General features: G+C 35.9%; 1 protein-coding gene across 6 annotated transcripts in view; it reads left to right on the top strand.

The window, feature by feature from the left end:
* LOC150101808 (adenosylhomocysteinase-like 1) overlaps positions 1-21,351 on the top strand; it is a 328,595-nt gene that overhangs the window by 147,021 nt on the left and 160,223 nt on the right. For all 6 annotated transcript variants that reach the window (XM_090400531.1, XM_090400532.1, XM_090400535.1 and 3 more), the window contains one exon: positions 1,878-1,908. In XM_090400531.1, the coding sequence (XP_090256657.1) occupies positions 1,878-1,908 (31 nt within the window). The remainder of the gene's footprint in view (positions 1-1,877; positions 1,909-21,351) is intronic.

The following is a 21,351-nucleotide window of genomic DNA, read 5'->3' on the forward strand; positions in this document are numbered from 1 at the left end:
GCAATAGCTCAATGAATTCAGTTTCATTCTTCTCATACAATTTCATAGCTACCCAATCAATGTTCGGATAATTAAAGTTCCCTCATTATGATTACTCTTTTCACACCCATCATATTTATTTGGTAATGCATTTCTTCGTCACTAGCAACTGATCCACCAGGTCTGTAACAATATGTATTACATATTGTTATGAGGTGAGGTGGGGGGGGGTAAAGGATATTATGATAGTACTAAATGAAAAGTTACATCATTACTGACTTTTGATTGACAATTTTCTTCCAAATTAATTTATCTGTCAAGACTCCAGCATTATTAGATCTTATATTTCTGTCTTCTGAGCAACTTTTTACTGTATTAATCTACCTAGAGCTTAGTTTTCCTCTGGGTCTTTTTTCTGCCAACCTGGTAAAGAACACTTCTTTTGCTAATCTTTCCCTCCCATTCTGTTTAAGTGACTGTACCACCTGAGATTGGCTCTGCTAACACATTCCTGAATGCTAACAATGTCATATTCTTTCCTGATAGCCTCCTTTTTCATATGGTACTGCCATTGATACTGTTTGTTCATTCTCTCCTAATCTTTCTCAGAACTCATATCTATGTTCTCCCTTCTTTGGTTAAGTGTTTTATTTATAACCCAACTCTCGGATTGATAAATTAAAATTGGTTTGAACACATTCTTATATACAGCTTATTTAATGTTTTGACTAGTTTCTTTTTTATTCCTCATAATCTTATTCAGTTGACTTCCTATCATATTACCAGATTCACTAATTCTGTTGTCTATTTCCATATTTAATTTTTAATTTGTGATCTTAATTTGCCAGCCTGGTTGGCTGAGTGGTTAGCATATCTGCTCTCCAGCCAAAAGGCTGCAGGTTTGAATCCTGCCATGGGCATAGATGTTTGTGATTGTCTGTGAAAATGGTGATGGCAGGCAGTAGGTGGCGTTGGTGTAAATGATGCAGTTCGCTAGTTGGTGGATTGAGTGATGGAGACAGAGAACTGTTGAGTAGGTGCCCTAGCTCAATGAGCCCTTGGACTCCTTGGAGATGTCACATAATAATAATAATCTTCACTAAAAATTGTGCATAAATAGCTGAAATATTTTACTTGTTCTATAGGTTCTCCATTAAGGATGTAGTTGATATTTTCAACGTTTCTGCCTATTTTCATTGTCTTTTTATTGCTGATGTTATTATTATTTCGTGGCACCTACTCTACAACTTTCCATCTCCATCGTCTGCACCAATGCCATCTACTGCTCACCACTACCAGTATTTGTCTGTATGACAAATACTGGTAGTGGTGAGCAGTAGATGTGTTTCCCAAAGGCTGATTTGACTGTATGCAGGATGCAAAAACCTGAGTTTCCAGGAGGAAAAAACTCTGCTATCTCCATATGAGATCAGCTAACTCAACTTCAATTGAAAAAAAAAAAACATATAAAGATTCCTCCTGTGAAGACAAGAATTGAACTTGGGCCTTTTCCAGTGGAAGATTGCAACATACCATCGTTCTTCCAATTGTGCTACAGAGGTAGTGAATGTCTGACTCTCTGACTGAAACATATATAATTAATATATGTGAAATTCGGAAATGGTGAGAAATATCATGTAGAATGATATATTTTGTATATACCCAAAGTCTTAACTTTTTCTTATTTGTTTAAAAGGTTAGCAGTAAAAAAGAGATCACATGGTTTGTATATTTGACTCTTGCAAAAAATTCATTAAATCTAAAATATAAATTTATTAAAGCTATCATACTTTTTTTTTCAATCATTTATTGACTAACTCATAAAATGACACCTGATTATCTAAAACTTTAATTCATATTATCTAAACAGTAAATTATTATTACTATTACTGTTTTAGAATGAAGTTGCTGCTGCTGTTGCTGAAGCAGGTAAGAATAATAATATAAAAACTTACTTTGAACAAAGAATGTTTTACCTAAATTGCTTTCTGTATAATGTACTTATTATTTGTATATTTGTTACACATGGTAAACAGATGTACGATATCGGTACACAATAAATAACGGAAAAAACTCACGTAGAAAGATTATTTATTAGTATAATTTTCGCCTGTGTGTCACAGGCATCCTCAGTACATTAAGCTCAAAATTAAACACTAACTGACAATTCCAAAAGAATTGTCAGTTAGTGTTGTAAAAGTCAGTTAGTAAAAGAAAATTCCATTTTCACACAGGCGAAAATTATACTAATAAATAATCTTTCTACGTGAGTTTTTTCCATTATTTATTGTGTACCAATATGTCTACTCACGGTTTACCTCTTTTAAAACTTGGATGTATGATATTTAAAGTTTGTTTTGTGCTTCCAAGGATTCCAAACATAATCTTTCAAGAACACTGAAAGATTTAAAACTGTCATTAAATTATATGGTAATTACAGATTCAGCCCTTACTATAATAAACACCTATAGTTAACCCCACTCCATAACAAACTACTATAATACTTATTTCCTTTCCTTTGATCTCTATTAGTTCAGTAGTGAGAGTAGACTATATATCTGTTGTACTGATTCACTTATAAATTTGTTATGCTGAAGTATTGCACTGATTTCAGAACTCCTAATTTTACATACAGTAATCCAATAGGTTTATGTTGTATTTTAAAGTGTGGTAGCATAAAATTCTATACTGTGTATGGAATTATATGCAGCTACTTTTTGCCTGAAGAAGTCATTTTTTTAATGAGCATTGAGAAGTATGGTGGGTTATTCATAGCTATATTCCCATCTAGTTGTATATTTATTAAATTCTTTTTCATTGTCAACACTCCATTATATCATTTGAGTAGTGTCTTTTTTAATATTCCTCAACATGTACGTGTTATTTTTGTTTGCGAATTGATTATATTATAAAAAAATTGTTTTTAATATTTTGTTTAAGTTAAGGGATATTACATCCCATAATATCCCTTAACTTAAATCATATGTTGCTGAATTGAAGCCTTTGGCTCTTCATATATATCTAATTGTTTTTAATATTTCTCAGTAAACAGTATGCACATGTTCTGTTTGTAAATTGATTATGGTTTCTGATGTCTTGGTTTCTGATAAATGTGTACTAAGGCAGCTGGGAAGGCCTGAAAGAAATTGGTGAATCACAAATGGTTTGTGGCTAAAACCCCAGCTTTGCTCTGTCTACACTGCAGCTTACAATATTTGGGAGAAGGAACAAAATAAAGTGAGAAAAAAAAAAAAAGAATAAATCAATCTCCCTTCAAAAGGGCCAAATATAGAAAGTTATTTCTTGTTGAAATAACTTTTCTAAGGTTTATGCTCTTTAGGATCATTGAGCAAAAGTCCTGCATTTCCATTCATCTTCCTTCCTTCCTTCCTTCCTTTGATCCATATGGTATCACTGTTACATCATTCAAAGATAAAACTGACTTCCAATTACTGTTCTCTATTTCCTGCATAAATGATCATAGCAAATTACCTCCTATATTAATGTTTTCCAATAATGAATATTTATATAAATAACTGGGTTTATTATTGCAGTTAACTGAATTTCAAGAATTCTGTTGGAGGCACAAAGTGTCTTGAAAAGGTTCTGCATTGTTCTAGAGAAAGAGAGGATTTCTCTATCTTACTCTTATCCTCCCACGTATGCAATAGATCTAAAAAAATCTGTTGTGGATGAGTTTTTAATATCAGTTATATATAATCAATAAACTTTACTACCTTATACATGGTTGTTACATGTAGGTTACTGGTTAACATAAAGTGCATGAAACATTCTCAAAAAAAAAAGTTTATAAACTGTTACATAAGATTAGAGGATTGATTATAAACTATTCCAAAAACTACACAACCATCTAAAAATAGCATTCCTTTCCAAAAATATTATGGGTGAATGCAGTTTTGGCAGAGATTGACATCAATTAGACTAGGAGAAATTATAAGATTAGGAAAAGTGAGCATCATTAATTGGTGTCTTTTATAACATGATCTGGCTTCATCACAAATTCATCTACAAATCATACTATGAATGATAGTACAGCACTTTTTTTCTTTTTTTTTTTAAATTCTTGATGCTGTCCAGAGGTAAGAAATAGGTGGCTCATAGATGATCCCTCTCTTGCAGTTTCACTTCAACCTCTATCTCACAGATGCAGTATTTCAGCAGTCTATTGTCCATGGCCACTGCACAGTAAATTGGCAACCATCATTCCTCCACTTTCTGTTGCACCTGTTAATATGGGCATCAGCAGCTGCCCAGCATCCCTATACTGTGCAACTGCATACACATTGAACCTGCTTTTCCTCTTTTATTCTGTCCACTAATAAAAATTTCTCATTATGTCATTTTAAAGAATTGATTGAAGTTATTTGCTTCCTGTGGAAGCCTTAATAAGAATCAGGGATTGATTTTATGGAAATTGCTTGCCCCATAGGTTAATGAGTTTTTTGGTGGCTTGAAGTGGTTTGTAAAGTTCCATCTTTAATCTGTAGAGTAGAATTTTGATAATTTTACTTTTTAGCCCATCCACTGTACTAAGAGTAATGGATATGTGCAATGGAAAGGTTTAGAGAAACTTGTGCTGTCGCCCTTGACATTTCCAAAGCTTCCAGTCATTAGTGACATTGAGGCCTACTAAGCAAACTGTCATCCATTGGTCTCCCTGCCACCCTCTGCAATCAGTATAAGAAATGGTATATAAAAGTTGAGTTGCCAGCTTTTTCTCTGTGGGTCATGGTAGATGGCTCCCTCTCCTCAGGCTTCACCAACAATGCTGGAGTGCCTCAAGGCTCTGTCTTATCACTTACTTTTTCTCTTGTACATAAATTATCTACTCACAATTACCATTAATCCTCTCCACAGCTTTGCAGATGATAGTACTCTCCACTCATCCTACTCATTTGACAAACCATGCATTACTCAGACATCCCTGGCTACAATACCATCTACAACTGGTGTCCTAAACATTGTTCTACATATCCTTCAGTGGAGGTAAGGTCAGTCTTCTCATGTTAAATGCTATCAAAACAGTATTACTTTTGCTCTCAAAAAAAAAAAAAAATCTATTCTCACCTATTCTTAACCTCAATAATACAGAAATCACCAAATAAATCAGCTTTCTTTGCTTGGATTAATGTTTATCTCCAGTCTCTCCTGACAAATTATATCAATAGCTTCCTCAGCATCCAAAACTTGGCATTCTCTTTCTTTCATTCAAGATGCTATTTCACACCCAGCCAACTCTTAACTATATACAAATCCCAAATCTGCCTATGCTTGAATACTATGCACATGTTTGGGGTGGTGCCTTTAACTCTTTTCTTCTTTTTTTTTAATTCTTGATGCTATCCGGAGGCAAGAAATAGGTGGCTCATAGATGATCCCTCGCTTACAGATTCACTTCAACCTCTATCTCACAGATGCAGTATTTCAGCAGTCTATTGTCTATGGACACTGCACATTAAATTGGCAACCATCATTTTTCCACTTTCTGTTGCACCTGTTAATACAGGAGCAGCAGCAGCAGCTGCCCAGCATCCCTATACTGTGCAACTGCATACACATTGAACCTGCTTTTCCTCTTTTATTCTGTCCACCTCTGTAATCTGGAACAGCCTTTCTCATGAAGTATTCCCAAACAACTACAACCTGTAGCTCTTTAAATAAATTAAAATAATAATAAACTTCTATCTCAGTCTTCATCTTCACTTCACACAGCACTGACATGCTTATAAGTCTCTCAACCTCTCCTGTATGAATCAATATATCATCATCAAATTCCTGACATGTACCCTCAAGAGGTGTACAGGATATGACAGTACTACATGAAAAAATTACATCATTACTAACTTCCTATCTACAGTTTTCCTCTAAATCAGTCTGTTACTTGTCAATACTCCAACATTATCAGATCTTATATTTCTATCGTCTAAGACACTTTGTACAGTATCAATCCACCTTTATCTTGGTCTTCCCCTAGGACTTTTTCCTGCCAACCTGGCAGAGAACACTTGTTTTGCTAATTTTGCCTTGCCCATTCTGTTTAAGTGACCATACCACCTGAGATTAGCTCTGCTAACGCATTCCTGGATGTTGACAATGTCAAGTTCTTTCCTAATATCCTCATTTTTAATATGATATTGCCATTGATGCCATCTGTTCACGCCTCTAATCTTTCTCAGGACTCTCATATCTACGGTTTCTAGTCTTTGGTCAAGTGTTTTACTTCTGACCCAGCTCTCAGATCCATAAGTTAAAACTGGTTTGAACACTGTATACAGCTAATTTAGTGTTCCAACTAATTTCTCTCTTATTCCATATGAATTTATTCAATTGACTTCCTACCATATCAGCTTTGTTGATTCTGCTGTCTATTTCCATATTTAATTTAACATCTTTACTAAAAATTGTGCCTAGGTAGCTGAAATGTTTTACTTGTTCCACAGATTCTCTGTTCACAATGTAGTTGACATTTTCAGCGATTCTACCTATTTTCATTGTCTTTGTCTTTTTATTGCTGACCTTCATACCATATCTATTACAACAGTTATTCAATTTAGTCAGAGAATCTTGCAAACTTGTAGCAGATTTTTTTAGAAGTATAACATTGTCTGAATAAAGCAAAGAGCTGACATTAACATCTCCAATTCTGATATCATGTTTAATACCACTTTCCTTCATAATGTGATCCATATAGATAATGAATAACAGAGGGGATAATGTACATCCTTGTCTGATACCAGATTTAACATTAAACCATCTTCCTGTACTTCCTTCAATTCTAACTGCTGACTTACAACTCAAATAAAGACTAAGTATTGCTTGATATAATGCCCCATTAACACCATATAACTGTAGCGTGTTGAATAGCTTCTCTCTTGCACCTTGTCATATGCTTTGTCCAGATTGACAAAACTTAAATACAGATCTTTGTTATATTTCCATGCTTTCTCAACTATTTGTTGTAAAGTGAAGATCTGATCCTGACAGCCTTTATTTGGCCTGAATCCAGCTTGTTCTTCACCAAGCTTTTCTTCCACAATTCTTCTCAACCGTTTCTCAAGTATACTTGCATAAATCTTGCCAGGAACACTCAGTGGGGAAATACCTCTGTAATTCTCACATTCAGTTTTATTTCCCTTTTTATATATTGGTACTATGAGAGCTCTACTCCAATCATCGGGAATTTGTCACTCTGTCCAGGCTTTCTGAACTATGCAGTGCAGCCACTGTAAGACTTTTATACCACCATACTTCAGCATTTCTGATCGAATATCATCTACTCCTGCTGCCTTTCCACATTTCAAGCCTTTGATGGCTTTTTCTACTTCAAGTATGGATATGTATTCCAGACTGTATGCCTGTTGAGTGTGTTTTACCACTGTGCTATCACTGCTTGTTTCATTTAGCAATTTTTCGAAGTAATTACTCCATACTTCCAGGATATCTTTCTCTCCTGTTTTCATGTCACCTTTATCATCTCTAACTCTTTTTACAGCACTCTTTATTCCATTTCTAAGCTTCTTCAACAACCTCCAGAATATCTTACCACCTTCTTGATATTTATTTTCTATGTTCTTGCCAAAGTCCTCCCATGACTTTTGTTTAGCTAGTTTTACACAGTGTTTCACTTTCTTACATTTGTTATTCTCTAAGAGCACAAACTGACTTATTTGCCAGGAACTTTTGATATGCTTTCTTCTTTTCCTTTACTGCCTCTTTAACTTCCTGTGTCCACTATGGAGTTCTGATTTTTCTATCCTTGCAGACAACCTCACCACATGCCTCTCTGGCTGAGTCAATCAGGGTTTTCTTCAAGGCTTGCCACTGAATCTCTAAAGTTTTCCTGTTCTCAAACTCTTTCATTTTTTCTTCAATAATCTTTGTGTATTTTAGTCTACAGTTCACATCTGATAGCTACTCAACTTTAATTCACTTTAAAACTTTCTTACATGTTATTATTTTCGATATGAAATTCAATTTTATCCTGCTCAAGACTAAAGAGTGATCACTTCCAATTTGAAATCCTCTGTACACTCTGGTGTCCTTCACCAGGGAGAAAACATCACTATCAACAATAACATAGTCAATGAGATGTTTCTTATTCCTTGTCTCTTCTCTCCATGTGAATTTGTGCACATTTTTATGTTGGAACATGGTGTTAGTAATAACCAGTCCATGTCCTGAGCAGAAATCCAAGAGGTATTTGCCATTATTATTAGCTTTGCTCTTTTCTCCAAATTTTCCCAAAATATATTTGTATGTCTGACAATCATTTCCTACTCTGCTATTTAGATCCCCAACAAGGACCAACATTTCCTTTTTATTGTGTCAGATGCTTTCTCTAAAGCATCAAAAAATTCCTCCACTTCTAGCTTAGTAGAAATTTCTGTGGTAGCATAGGCACAAATGTCTCATTGTCCAATTCCCCATTCTGATATTTGCCCACATCACTCTACTTGAGACTGCCTGCCATTCAAGAAGATTAGCCTTGTATTTTGTGTTGAATACTATGTCTATTCCTTCTTTTTCTTGATTGCCATTGCCTGAATATAACATTTTGTATTTATTGCTCAGAAAGATCTCGCCAGTTTTTATCTTTTTTTATTTCAGTCACCCCTATTATGTCGATCTGGTACTTATCTAATTCCTCAGCTAGCTCCATTTCTTTGCCATTCAGTCTTCTTATGTTTATAGTACCGATCTTTAACTCTGATGTTGAGTTGGGGTTTGTTTTCAGATTTGTTCCAGTAGCTGACTTTTTGCTGTTTGCCCGGGGCCTTGTTTCACCATGCAACGCCTCACCGGCATGAAATTTTGCCATGTTGTACCATCATTTTTTATTTTGGTTTAACCAATAAGAATACAATTTGTTCGGCTAAATTCCAAATTGCCAGCTCATCCTCTTTTGTTCAGTATCCAGGTAGATACCCAACGGGGTGCACCATGAGAAGATGAGGATTGGACATCAGGTCAGAATCCTTGGTCGATTCTCCGCATTCCTTTAAAGGCCATGTTGAGGTCTCCTGTCAGTTATACAGCTTTGGCCCTTAAGCACCCTGAATCAATATATATATATATATATATAAATTGTTTGCTGTCAGTTTTCTTATACAATTTCAGGTGATTGTTAGAACAACTGAGGTCTGAAGTAAAATCTGATAAGTTTTATGTGAATTCCACCCACAAATGGATCGTTTTTATCGGTAGTGCCATATACCCATTTCAGTTTGGTGTGCTATCATGTTTGTTATGCAACCCATGCTACAAAATTCATGTCAATTTCACCATATGAGTGCATTTTTATCGATGTAGAAAGTTTTAAGAGTGCATAGTGCATCAGTGCTTACCTTAATTGGTCTAATGCAATTAATTATAGGATAACTTTGAATACTTTGCTTTATCAATTAATTGTAACCAAATCTGCATAGCGGTGGAGACAATGTATTTGTTTTAAGATATATTAGAAAACAATAATGAAGGAAAATGCTATATTTGGTTGGTATATTTGAATTACTTGAAGGTGTAAATATCATAGTAAATTTCAAAGAGGAGGATGAGAGTTATCTCCTTTGACTGCAATCATACAATCTGCAAAAACTCTGACAGAAAATGGGACATTCAGTAGATCATCAACACTGTTTCTCATTGTAAATATGGACAAAAAAGTTCTATCATTTATAGAAAATTATATATTCAAAACATGTCTATATCAGTGTCCTAAACATGTCAGTTCACACTTCATGCACGCATAATAGATGAAACATAATAAAACAAAAACAGCAACTGACAAATGATGACAATGTTCAATTGGATTGCTTGATGTAATAACCAATCACAGCCACTGATTTCTGGGTGCTATTGTCTCAGTGCACACCCTGCCTCACCTTCTGGGTGGTTTAAAATCACTAGAACATTGAGAATTTGACCTGCTGCACCATCTGTACTTCTGTTCAAAGGGCTCAAAGATGGCCATATTTGTGACTGCACACCCAGGTTATTAATGCAAATGTGTTATTAATGTAATGTTTACATGTCTGTGTCCTCTTCATGATTTAGTATATTGTGTTTAATTTTAGGAATCACATGAAGCCAGAAACAATTAGTCTTTAACAGGAATAAATTCAAAAATATAATATCTGTGATATTGCTATTCCATGGGTGTGCACTTACACACCTAGCACACCCTGAATATATGCCCCTGATGTGCGTGTGTTTGTGTGCACGTGTACACACTGTAGGCTTTAGCCCTTTGTGGATGGGATTCACATAAACTTATCAGTCTTGTAATACTTCAGTTATTCTAACAATCACCTGAAATCAGCATGAGAAAACTGATAGCAAACAGTTGCAGCATGAAACTTTTCCAGTTTATATTATAGGGTGTTTCAAAAAGAATGACCCGATTTCAAATAATTATATTTAATAATGAAAATGTGATGTAGTTACAAAATAAATTACCAAGTATGAAGTAATGCTTAAAGTTTCACTCACCACAATTACTAATGCTGCATGACAACATCAAGTTGATAGCTGAATTCATCCCAAATGCATCTGGGAGTGTCTTCTGTCACAGAATTTACTGCAGCCATGATTTTGATTCTGAGCTCATCCACGTCAGCAGGTAATGGAGGAACACAAATACAGTCTTTTACGTATCTCCATAAAAAGAAGTTACAAGGTGCGATGTCTGGAGATCTTGGAGGCCAAGAGTGTAGTGCCAAGTCGTGGGGTCCTATGCATCCAATCCAACGCTGAGGCAATTTTTCATTTAGAAACCGATGAACTTGGAGGCATCTAGCAGTCATCATATCAAACTCTGGGCCAAGGCCGTTCACGTGGCACAAGTCGCATTCATTTGTGGTTCGTGGTTGCAGAGATATACAATTTTCAAATTGGGACATTCTTTTTGAAACATCCTGTATATTTATTGTATAGTTATCTTCTGTACATTTTATGGTAACTAAGTAACCTTGACAAAGTTATCAGATAATAATAAGGTAGAAAAGCTTTTCTTCCACAATTTTTCTCAATCGTTTCTCAAGTATACTTGCATAAATCTTACCAGGAACACTCAGTACGGAAATACCTCTGTAATTCTCGCATTCAGTTTTATTTCCCTTTTTATATTTGGGTACTATGAGAGCTCTACTCCAATCATTGGGAATTCGTTCCTCTGTCCAGGCATTCTGAATTATGCAGTGCAGACACTGTAAGACTTTTATACCATCATACTTCAGCATTTCTGGTAAAATATCATATACACCCACTGCCTTTCCTTGAAATGCCTTTCCACATTTCAAGCCTTTGATTGTGTTTCCTACTTCAAGTATGATATGTATTTCTAACTGTATGCCTGTTCAGTGTTTTTTACATTGCGCTATCACTGCTTGTTTCATTTAGCAATTTTTCGATGTAATTACTCCATACTTCAAGGATATCCTTTTCTCCCATTTTCATGTCACTTATATCATCTTTAATTCCTTTTACAGCACTTTCCCTCCATTCCTAAGCTTCAACAACCTCCAGAATATTTTACCACCTTCTTGATATTTATTTTCTGTGTTCTTGCCAAAGTCCTCCCTTGACTTTTATTTAGTTAGGTTTACAGTGTTTCACTTTCTTACATTTGTCTCTGTATTCTCTAAGAGCACAAGCTGACTTATTTGCCAAGAACTTTTGATATGCTTTCTTCTTTTCATTCACTGCTTCTTTAACTTCCTTTGTCCACCATGAAGTTCTGATTTTTCTATCCTTGCAGACAACCTCACCACATGCCTCTCTAGCTAAATCAATCAGGGTTTTCTTCAAGGCTTGCCACTGAATCTCCAAGGTTTGGTTCCTGTTCTCAAACTCTTTCATTTTTTATTCTTCTTCACTTATGATTGAAAGATAACATGCAGCATTCACTTTGCCTTCAATACAACAAGTTGATCCAAATCATGCCATGAGAATGCATCCCAAACTATTACAAAACCAACAAAGCTTTTCACAGTTGGAAACAAGTACTCTGGCTCGTAAAATATGTGGCATCAGCCAAAAGAAGCTTACGAGCCAGAGTACTTGTTTCCAACTGTGAAAAGCTTTGTTGGTTGTGTAATGGTTTGGGATGCATTCTCATTTCATGATTTAGGTCCACTTGTTGTATTGAAGGCAAAGCGGATGCTGCATGTTATCTTTCAATCATATTAAAAGATAACGTGAAAATGATCACTTATGATTGATCACTAATGATCAATCATAAGTGATCATTTTCATCTGATGTTGCCACACTTTTCTCCTATGCAGCCAGTCATGTTTCTACAGGATATTGCTCCCATTCATCAAGCAAATGTGGTCATACAGTGGTTTGTGACAAACCACTTGCATTTGTAGCAAAAAGTGTTAACGTGGATTCATTGGATCATATCACATCATTCCACTGCCTATGATCTTTGCACCATTTGGATGTGATGACATGCATTGACAGGATTGATCAAAGGATTGTGTAAGGCAATGCGGCCATGATATCCAACTCTATGTAGTTCTCAGCAGAGAATTTTTGTAAAGATGGAGTTTCTCGTGACTGGTTTTGAATTTTTCACACTATTGCTCAGCAGTAGCCTGCCTATTTTTCATGGTCCAGTGCACTAATGCTTGAACATCCCTCTCTTGCACTAAGCGCTTTCACCCACTATTGCATTTCACTAATGTTTGTCCTTCCATACTGAAATAACCTTATCTATGTAAAAAACCTTTACTAACATGCATTTTCAGCTGTCACAGATGCACCTGCCAGCCTGTTTCCAACAGTGATGTCCCTTTCAAAGTCATCACTGAGGTCCTCTCTATATTTCATTCTAGCATGCAATAAACGGTGGCTGACCTCCATTTGTCTTTATATAAACATCCCTAGGAATGTCGAACATATTTGCATAACAACTACATCTGTGTTTGGTACATCGTAGGCGCTGCATTGCAATTACTGATAATGTGACCTGATAGCTCAATGTTTCCATTTTTTTGTCCATTACCTGTACCATGTTAAATACACCTGTTTCTGATGAAAATAATTTTTTCTTAAATGCACTTGTATGTTTAATAATGAATACGCATTATGCAGAAGAAATTTACATTAATAAAGTTTTCTCTGCAATTATGCAGAGAAAACTTGATCAAAAATATATTTTAAAAATTTTGGTAAAGATTTTGAATGCCCATGGATGAGTTACAATTTATCATCATCATCATCATCATCAAATTCCTGCCATGTACCCTCAAGGGGTGTACAGGATATGACAGTACTACATGAAAAAATTACATCATTACTAACTTCCTATCTACAATTTTCCTCCAAATCAGTCTGTTACTTGTCAAGACTCCAACATTATCAGATCTTATATTTCTATCGTCTAAGGCACTTTGTACCGTATCAATCCACCTATACCTTGGTCTTCCTCTGGGTCGTTTTCCTGCCAACCTGGCAGAGAACACTTGTTTTGCTAAGCTTTCCTCTCCCATTCTATTTAAGTGACCATACCATCTGAGATTAGCTCTGCTAACGCATTCCTGGATGCTGACAATGTCAAGTTCTTTCCTAATATCCTGAGAGCTGGGTCAGAAGTTTTACTTCTGACCCAGCTCTCAGATCCATAAGTTAAAATTGGTTTGAACACAGTCTTGTATACAGCTAATTTAGTGTTCCGACTAATTTCTTTCTTATTCCATATGAATTTATTCAATTGACTTCCCACGATACCAGCTTTGCTGATTCTGTTGTCTATTTCTATATTTAGTTTACCATCTTCAGTAAAAATTGTGCCTAAGTAGCTGAAATGTTTTACTTGTTCCACAGGTTCACCATTCACAACACAGTTGACATTTTCAATGATTCTGCCTATTTTCATTGTCTTTGTCTTTTTATTGCTGACCTTCATACCATATCTATTACAACAGCTATTCAATTTAGTCAGAGAATCTTGCAGACTTGTAGCGGATTTATTTAGAAGTATAACATCATCCGCATAAAGCAAAGAGCTGACATTAACATCTCCAATTTTGATATCAGGTTTAATACCACATTCCTTCATAATGTGATCCATATAGATAATGAATAACAGAGGGGATAATGTACATCCTTGTCTCACAACTCAAATAAAGACTAAGTATTGCTTGATATAATGCCCCATTGATACCATATAACTGAAGCGTATTGAATAGCTTCTCTCTTGGCACCTTGTCATATGCCTTTTCCAAATCGACAAAACTTAAATACAGATCTTTGTTATATTCCCATGCTTTCTCGACTATTTGTCGTAAAGTGAAGATCTGATCCTGACAGCCTCTATTTGGCCTGAATCCAGCTTGTTCTTCACCAAGCTTTTCTTCCACAGTTCTTCTCAACCGTTTCTCAAGTATACTTGCATAGATCTTGCCAGGAACACTCAGTAGGGAAATACCTCTGTAATTCTCACATTCAGTTTTATTTCCCTTTTTATATATGAGTACTATGAGAGCTCTACTCCAATCATCGGGAATTCGTCCCTCTGTCCAGGCTTTCTGAACTATGCAGTGCAGCCACTGTAAGACTCTTATACCACCATACTTCAGCATTTCTGGTCGAATATCATCTACTCCTGCTGCCTTTCCACATTTCAAGCCTTTGATGGCTTTTTCTACTTCAAGTATGGATATGTATTCCTGACTGCATGCCTGGTCAGTGTTTTTTATCACTGTGCTGTCATCACTGCTTGTTTCATTTAGCAGTTTTTCAAAGTAATTACTCCATACTTCAAGGATATCTTTTTCTCCTGTTTTCATTTCACCTTTATCATCTCTAATTCCTTTTACAGCACTCTTTCCTCCATTCCTAAGCTTCTTCAACAACCTCCAGAATATTTTGCCACCTTCTTGATATTTATTTTCTATATTCTTGCCAAAGTCCTCCCATGACTTTTGTTTAGCTAGTTTTACACACTGTTTAGCTTTCTTACATTTGTCTCTGTATTCTGTAAGAGTAAAAGCTGACTTATTTGCCAGGAACTTTTGATATGCTGTCTTCTTTTCCTTCACTGCCTCTTTAACTTCCTGTGTCCACCAGGGAGTTCTGATTTTTTTATCTTTGCACACAACCTCACCACATGCCTCTCTGGCAGAATCAATCAATGTTTCCTTCAGAGTTTGCCACTGAATCTCCAAGGTTTGATTCCTGTTCTCAAACTCTTTCATTTTCTTTTCAATAATATTCCTGTATTTTAGTCTACAGTTTACATCTGAGAGCTGCTCAACTTTTATTCGCTTTAAAACTTTCTTACATGTTATTCTTTTCAATATGAAATTCAATTTTATCCTGCTCAAGACTAAATAGTGATCACTTCCAATTTCAAATCCTCTGTACACTCTGGTGTCCTGCACCAGGGAGAAAACATCACTATCAACAATAACATAGTCAATGAGACTTTTCTTATTCCTAGCCTCTTCTCTCCATGTGAATTTGTGCACATTTTTATGTTGGAACATGGTGTTAGTAATAACCAGTCCATGTCCTGAGCAGAAATCCAACAGATATTTGCCATTATTATTAACTTTGCTCTTTTCTCCAAACTTTCCCAAAATATTTTTGTATGTCTCACAATCATTTCCTACTCTACTATTTAGATCCCCAACAAGGACCAACTTTTCCTTTTTCATTGTGTCAGTTGCTTTTTCTAAAGCCTCAAAAAATTCCTCCACTTCTACCTTAGTAGAACCTTCTGTGGGACCATAGGCACAAATAAGTCTCATTGTCCAGTTCCCCATTCTCATATTTGCCCACATTACTCTACTTGAGACTGACTGCCATTCAAGAAGATTAGCCTCGTATTTTGTGTTGAATACTATGGCTACTCCTTCTTTTCCTTGATTGTTATTGCCTGAATATAACATTTTGTATTTATTGCTCAGAAAGATCTCACCAATTTTGGTCTTTTTTGTTTCAGTCACCCCTATTATGTCGATCTGGTACTTATCTAATTCCTCAACTAGCTCCATTTCTTTGCCATTCAGGCTTCTTACGTTGATAGTACCGATCTTTAACTCTGGTGATGTTGAGTTGGGGTTTGTTTTCAGATTTGTTCCAGTAGCTGACTTTTCGCTGTTCGCCCTCGTTCCCTGGCGAAAACAACGGGGGCCTTGTTTAACCGGGCGACGCCCCAGCCGGCATGAAATTTTGTCATGTTGTACCATCATTTTTTATTTTGGTTTAACCAATAAGAATACAATTTGGTCGGCTAAATCCCAAATTGCCAGCCCATCCTCGTTCGTTCAGTATCAAAGTAGATACCCAACAGGGTGCACCACGAGAAGGTGAGGATTGGACATTAGGTCAGAAGCCCTGGTCGGTTCTCCGCATTCCTTTAAAGGCTATGTGGAGGTCTCCTCTCAGTTACAATTTATTTCATTGCTTATTATATTCAGTTAATACATTTTGACTTGGCATAGTATTTTCATTGGGGATACATTAACTGTGTAAAGTGAGAGGGATTCCAGTAAGCAAGTACCTGCTGGATATTTGTTTGGAACATGGACTAGGCATTATTAACACCATGTTCCAGTGGTTCCAGTGCAAAGATGCTCATAAATTCAAATAGAGAGAGAATTCAAAAAATAAGTCCTGCTGACCATTCTATTTGTAGATGGTCATTTCTGTCAACCAGATCAGGATTAGTTATGAGCAAGATATAAACAAATATCATGTAGAAAAGTATGTACACAATTTTGAAAAGAATGTCAAGTAGCTTTTAGGTGTGAACTATATCCTCAAATATACAAATATTATTGGAAAAAAAGTGAAAGAGTTTGTAAACAAAAATCAAACCGTACATATCCTTTGGCAAAATTTGAATTGCATATTGGTTGATTCAGCCAGAGAAGCATGTGGTAAAGTGGTCTGCAAGTATAGAAAAATTCAGACTTTATGGTGGATGCAAAAAAGTTAGAGGCAGTCCTCATAAAGAAGGCAAGCTCTTAGCATATGTCCTGAGAGAAAAATGAACGTGAACTAAGTTGTCTAAAACTACCTAAACACAAAGTATTGAAAGACTTGGAAGAATATGGAAAATAAATATCATGAGCATGGAAAAATGTTCTGAAGACTTGCATTGGAGGTCAGAACTATAATGGGAATCGGAGATGGTAAAGAGTGAAAATGACAACCATGACTGAAGATAAGATATTCCAGAATGGTTTAATTGCTTTGAATATTATTAAACAAGATAATCAGTGACAGAAAACAGAGATGGAAAATATTCAGGAGGAATGCAGTCATTAATACATTTCAGTTCTGCAGGTAGAAAAAGCTGTCATAATGAAATATGGAAAAGTCAGCTGAAGTAAACATTCTGCCAGATGCCAAAAATGGAGGTATAAAAGTTTTATAGTGGTTAAATTACATAATTCAGAAGTCTTAGTCAGTACATTGAATTTCACATTAATTGGTTTAGAGCTCTCATAGTACAACACTGAATGTGAGAATTACCCTCTTACTGTTCTATATAGGATACTTAGTTTCTTCTCCAGAATTTTTATGGAGGAGAAACTCAGGGAAGGACTAGCTAAGTTCAGAACAAATAGGAATGTTAGGATCAGGTTTATACTTTCAGACAAATGTAACAAGGATTTATATTTAAATTTTATAAATCTGGAAAAGACATAAGATTTCAAGAGAAAAGCTCTTCAGAATGATGGCTATGTATGGTATGAGGTATGGAAATTTCCTTATGTATATAAGGTATGGTATATATGGTATGGAAATTTCAGTATTTGTACTCTGACATCCCGAGTACAAATACTGAGTACTCTGGATGTCAGTAAAGCTGTGGGACTGGATGGCATTTCAAGAGTTTTGAGAGAATGTGCTAAAGAACTGACAGCTCCTTTGTCCTGGCTTTTCAATGAAAGCCTGGCTATGGGAAAGGTGCCCAGGGAATGGAAGGAAGGTAAGATAGTGTCATTACATAAGGGCGGTAGCAGACTGGAAGTATCTAATTATAGGCCAGTTTGAGTGTCATCAGTAGTTAAGATTGGAGAAATTATACAGCATACCGTATACAGCATTGGGCAGATGAGAGTAATGTTATCTGTGAGAGTCAACATTGATTTGTGAAGGGGTGCTCTTGTTTTAGTAATATGCTAGCCTTTTATAATAAAGTTACAAGAGTAGTAGATGAGGGAAAGGCATATACTACCATTTTCTTGGACTTGGTGAAGGCATTTGACAGGGTGCCACATGATAAGCTGATATTTAAGTTGGAGCATATGGGTCTGGATGTCAGGTTGGTCAACTGGATTCAGGATTGGCTGTCCGATGGGTATCAGAGTTGTGTATGGTGGAGCAGTTTCAATGAGGCAGAGGGTTTCAGGTGGAGTCCCACAGGGCTCAGTACTGGGACCTTTATATTATATTGTTTAACCTTTATATCAATGACATTGTCGATGGATATTCAGTTGTTCGCAGATGATATGAAGTGGGGAAGGATTATTAGTAATAGTGCAGATGTGGTAGCTGCAAGAGGATTTGAATAAGCTAGACAGATGGGCAAATGAATGGAGTTGTCAGTTTAATGCAGCAAAGTGTAAGGTCTTGAGGCTTGGGACACATTGATGGGATGCTTCATACTCTATTGGAGGAGCTATACTGGAGGAAGTAGGGTAGATAAGAGATCTGGGGTTGATAATTGATAGAAACCTGAAATTTAGGGGACATGTTGCAAAGGTGGTGCAGGTAACACAGAGGATTGCTGCAATAATGAGAAGGACACTGACCTGCAGAGATAAGAGGGTTATCATTTCATTGTATAAGACTGATCAGACCACACTTAGACTATTGTTCTCAGATTTGGTCCCCAGGATTTGAAGGAGATAAATTAACTGTGGAAAGGGTACAAAGATGGATAAGAAAGATGGTTTCAGGACTGTACAATGTTAATTATGAGGATTGGCTGAGGGAATATGGACTGCAGAGTTTGGTGGATAGAGGACAGAGAGGTGATATGATCGAGAGTTGAACGTTGAGAGGCAGTTACAGGGTAGACACTGGGGACTTCTGCTTGGTTGAACAGCGGGAAGGAGTGATGACAATGGGTCCCTCCTTGGAAGTTACGAAAGGAAACTGTGAGCAAGAGGGTGAGGAGTGGTTTCTTTGCATGGAGGGTGGTTGAACCATGGAATGCATTGCCTTCCATGGTTCAACTGATCAACATCATGCTGATAGAGTGATGAGAGCGAGAATGGCCAATGAGTTTAAGGAGTGGTATGATAGACTTTGTGTTTCCTAGGAGACAGGAAACACAAAGTTTCTAGGATGGAGGTCCCTCCTAGAAACAAAGGAGGGACCTCCCATAATGAGTCTTGATAGACTTTGTGTTTCTTAGGAAGGACCTCCCACAATAAGTCTTTTGACTCCATGGAGGCCTGAATAATAATATACAGCAATCTCTCAATTAATGCGTCCCTGATTAGTGCATCAGTTTTTTTCGATACCCAAATTCGATTAGTGCGCCTATCTTAAAATTAAATGTTACAGATTTTAAAAATTTTCAATCTATACATTTTTTTAAAAAATGTATAGATTGAAAATCTATTTTAAAAAATCGCTCACCAGGATGAAATAATTTAGTTACCGATTTGAAACATTTTCAAAGTTATTTTTTAATGGCATATTACACTATTTCCATCTACACTATGTTCCAAATTTACTGCCAAAATTTATGTCATCTGCATTTTTTTTTTTTTATTTACATAGCATTTTTCTGATCATATCTCATGCAATTGTTTTACCTTACTTATTTTAAATTATTTTCCTGACCTTTAATCATGAGTAAAAGAATTAGTGTTAAAAAAAATAGAAACAGGACAAGCACACGAAGCTACAAGTGCAGATAAGTGCAGAAGCGAATGCCTTCCAAGACTTCTAGCTAAATCAGAGAAATCTCAGCCTGGTTATAAAGTCACAAAGTTGAATGAAATTACTGCCAGCAATATGTGAGCAGTTTGGTTGCACATTGTGCAAATGATTTTAGAAGCTTTTCAAATGAATCTAAGTTAATTAAATCTCATTCTGAGAAGTTGAGTGATTCCGACCTGCTAAATTTAGATGCACAGTGGGAAGATCCTGAAGAATATGAAGAAAATTTAATCACTGACAAGCCCAAAGAAGTTTCACAGAAACAATTTGAAAATAGTTTTCGTACAATCGAAGTTTTTAAGCAGCAATGCTTAGAAACTGACCCTGGTGAAGAGAGAACCAGTAAAATTTTCAGAAGAGGCAATAGGACCATACCGTCAGTTGTATGGAAAAAAAAGAAACAGAATGCCCGCCAAACTACATTAGCTCAATTCTCTGTTAAGAAGCAGAATAATAAATTTATATTCTGGGAGGGCCATCCTAGAAACAAAGGAGGGACCTCCCATGATGAGTCTTTTGACTCAATGGAGGCCTGAATAATAATATACAGCAATCCCTCGATTAATGCGCTCCTGATTAGTGCATCAATTTTTTTTGATACCCGAATTCGATTAGTGTGCCTATCTTAAAAATGTTACAGATTTTAAAAATTTTCGATCTATACATTTTTAAAAAAAATGTATAGATTGAAAATCTATTTTAAAAAATCACTCACCAGGATGAAATAATTTAGTTACCGATTTGAAACATTTTCAAAGTTATTTTTTAATGGCATACTACACTATTTCCATGTACACTATGTTCCAAATCTACTGCCAAAATTTATGTCATCTGCTTTACATAGCATTTTGCTGATCATATCTCGTGCAATTGTTTTTCCTTACTTATTTTAAATTATTTTCCTAACCTTTAATCATGAGTAAAAGAATTAGTGAGCAAAAAATAGAAATAGGACAAGAACACAAAAATGGGTGAATCAACTGCTGAATGCAAAGAGAAAGGTAAGGCTGCTTCAAGTTCATCATGCATGCATGCATGCAAAATCAAAGTATTATATTGATTGAATCAGAGAGACTTCTTTTTACATCGATTGAAGATTGTAACCAAAAACAGATTCCACTAAACACTGGCCTTATTAAATCAAAAGCATCGTCTCTTTGTAACCTGAAAAGAGAGTGCTATCAATGATGGAAAAGAAGAATTCCATGCTAGTGCTGGGTGATTTGAACGTTTCAAAAAGAGAAATAGCCTACATAATGTTCTAATCACAGGCGAAGCTGCAAGTGCAGATAATTGCAGAAGTGAATGCCTTCCAAGACTCTTCTAGCCAAATCGGAGAAATCTCAGCCTGGTTATAAATTCGCAAAGTCGAATGAAATTACTGCCAGCAATTGCACATTCTTCCACATTGTGCAAATGATTTTAGAGGCTTTTCA

Source organism: Typopeltis vanoorti, chromosome 11 (assembly GCF_054136105.1).
Source record: "Typopeltis vanoorti isolate ZY-2024b chromosome 11, IOZ_Tvanoo_1.0, whole genome shotgun sequence".
Taxonomy (NCBI): domain Eukaryota; kingdom Metazoa; phylum Arthropoda; class Arachnida; order Uropygi; family Thelyphonidae; genus Typopeltis; species Typopeltis vanoorti.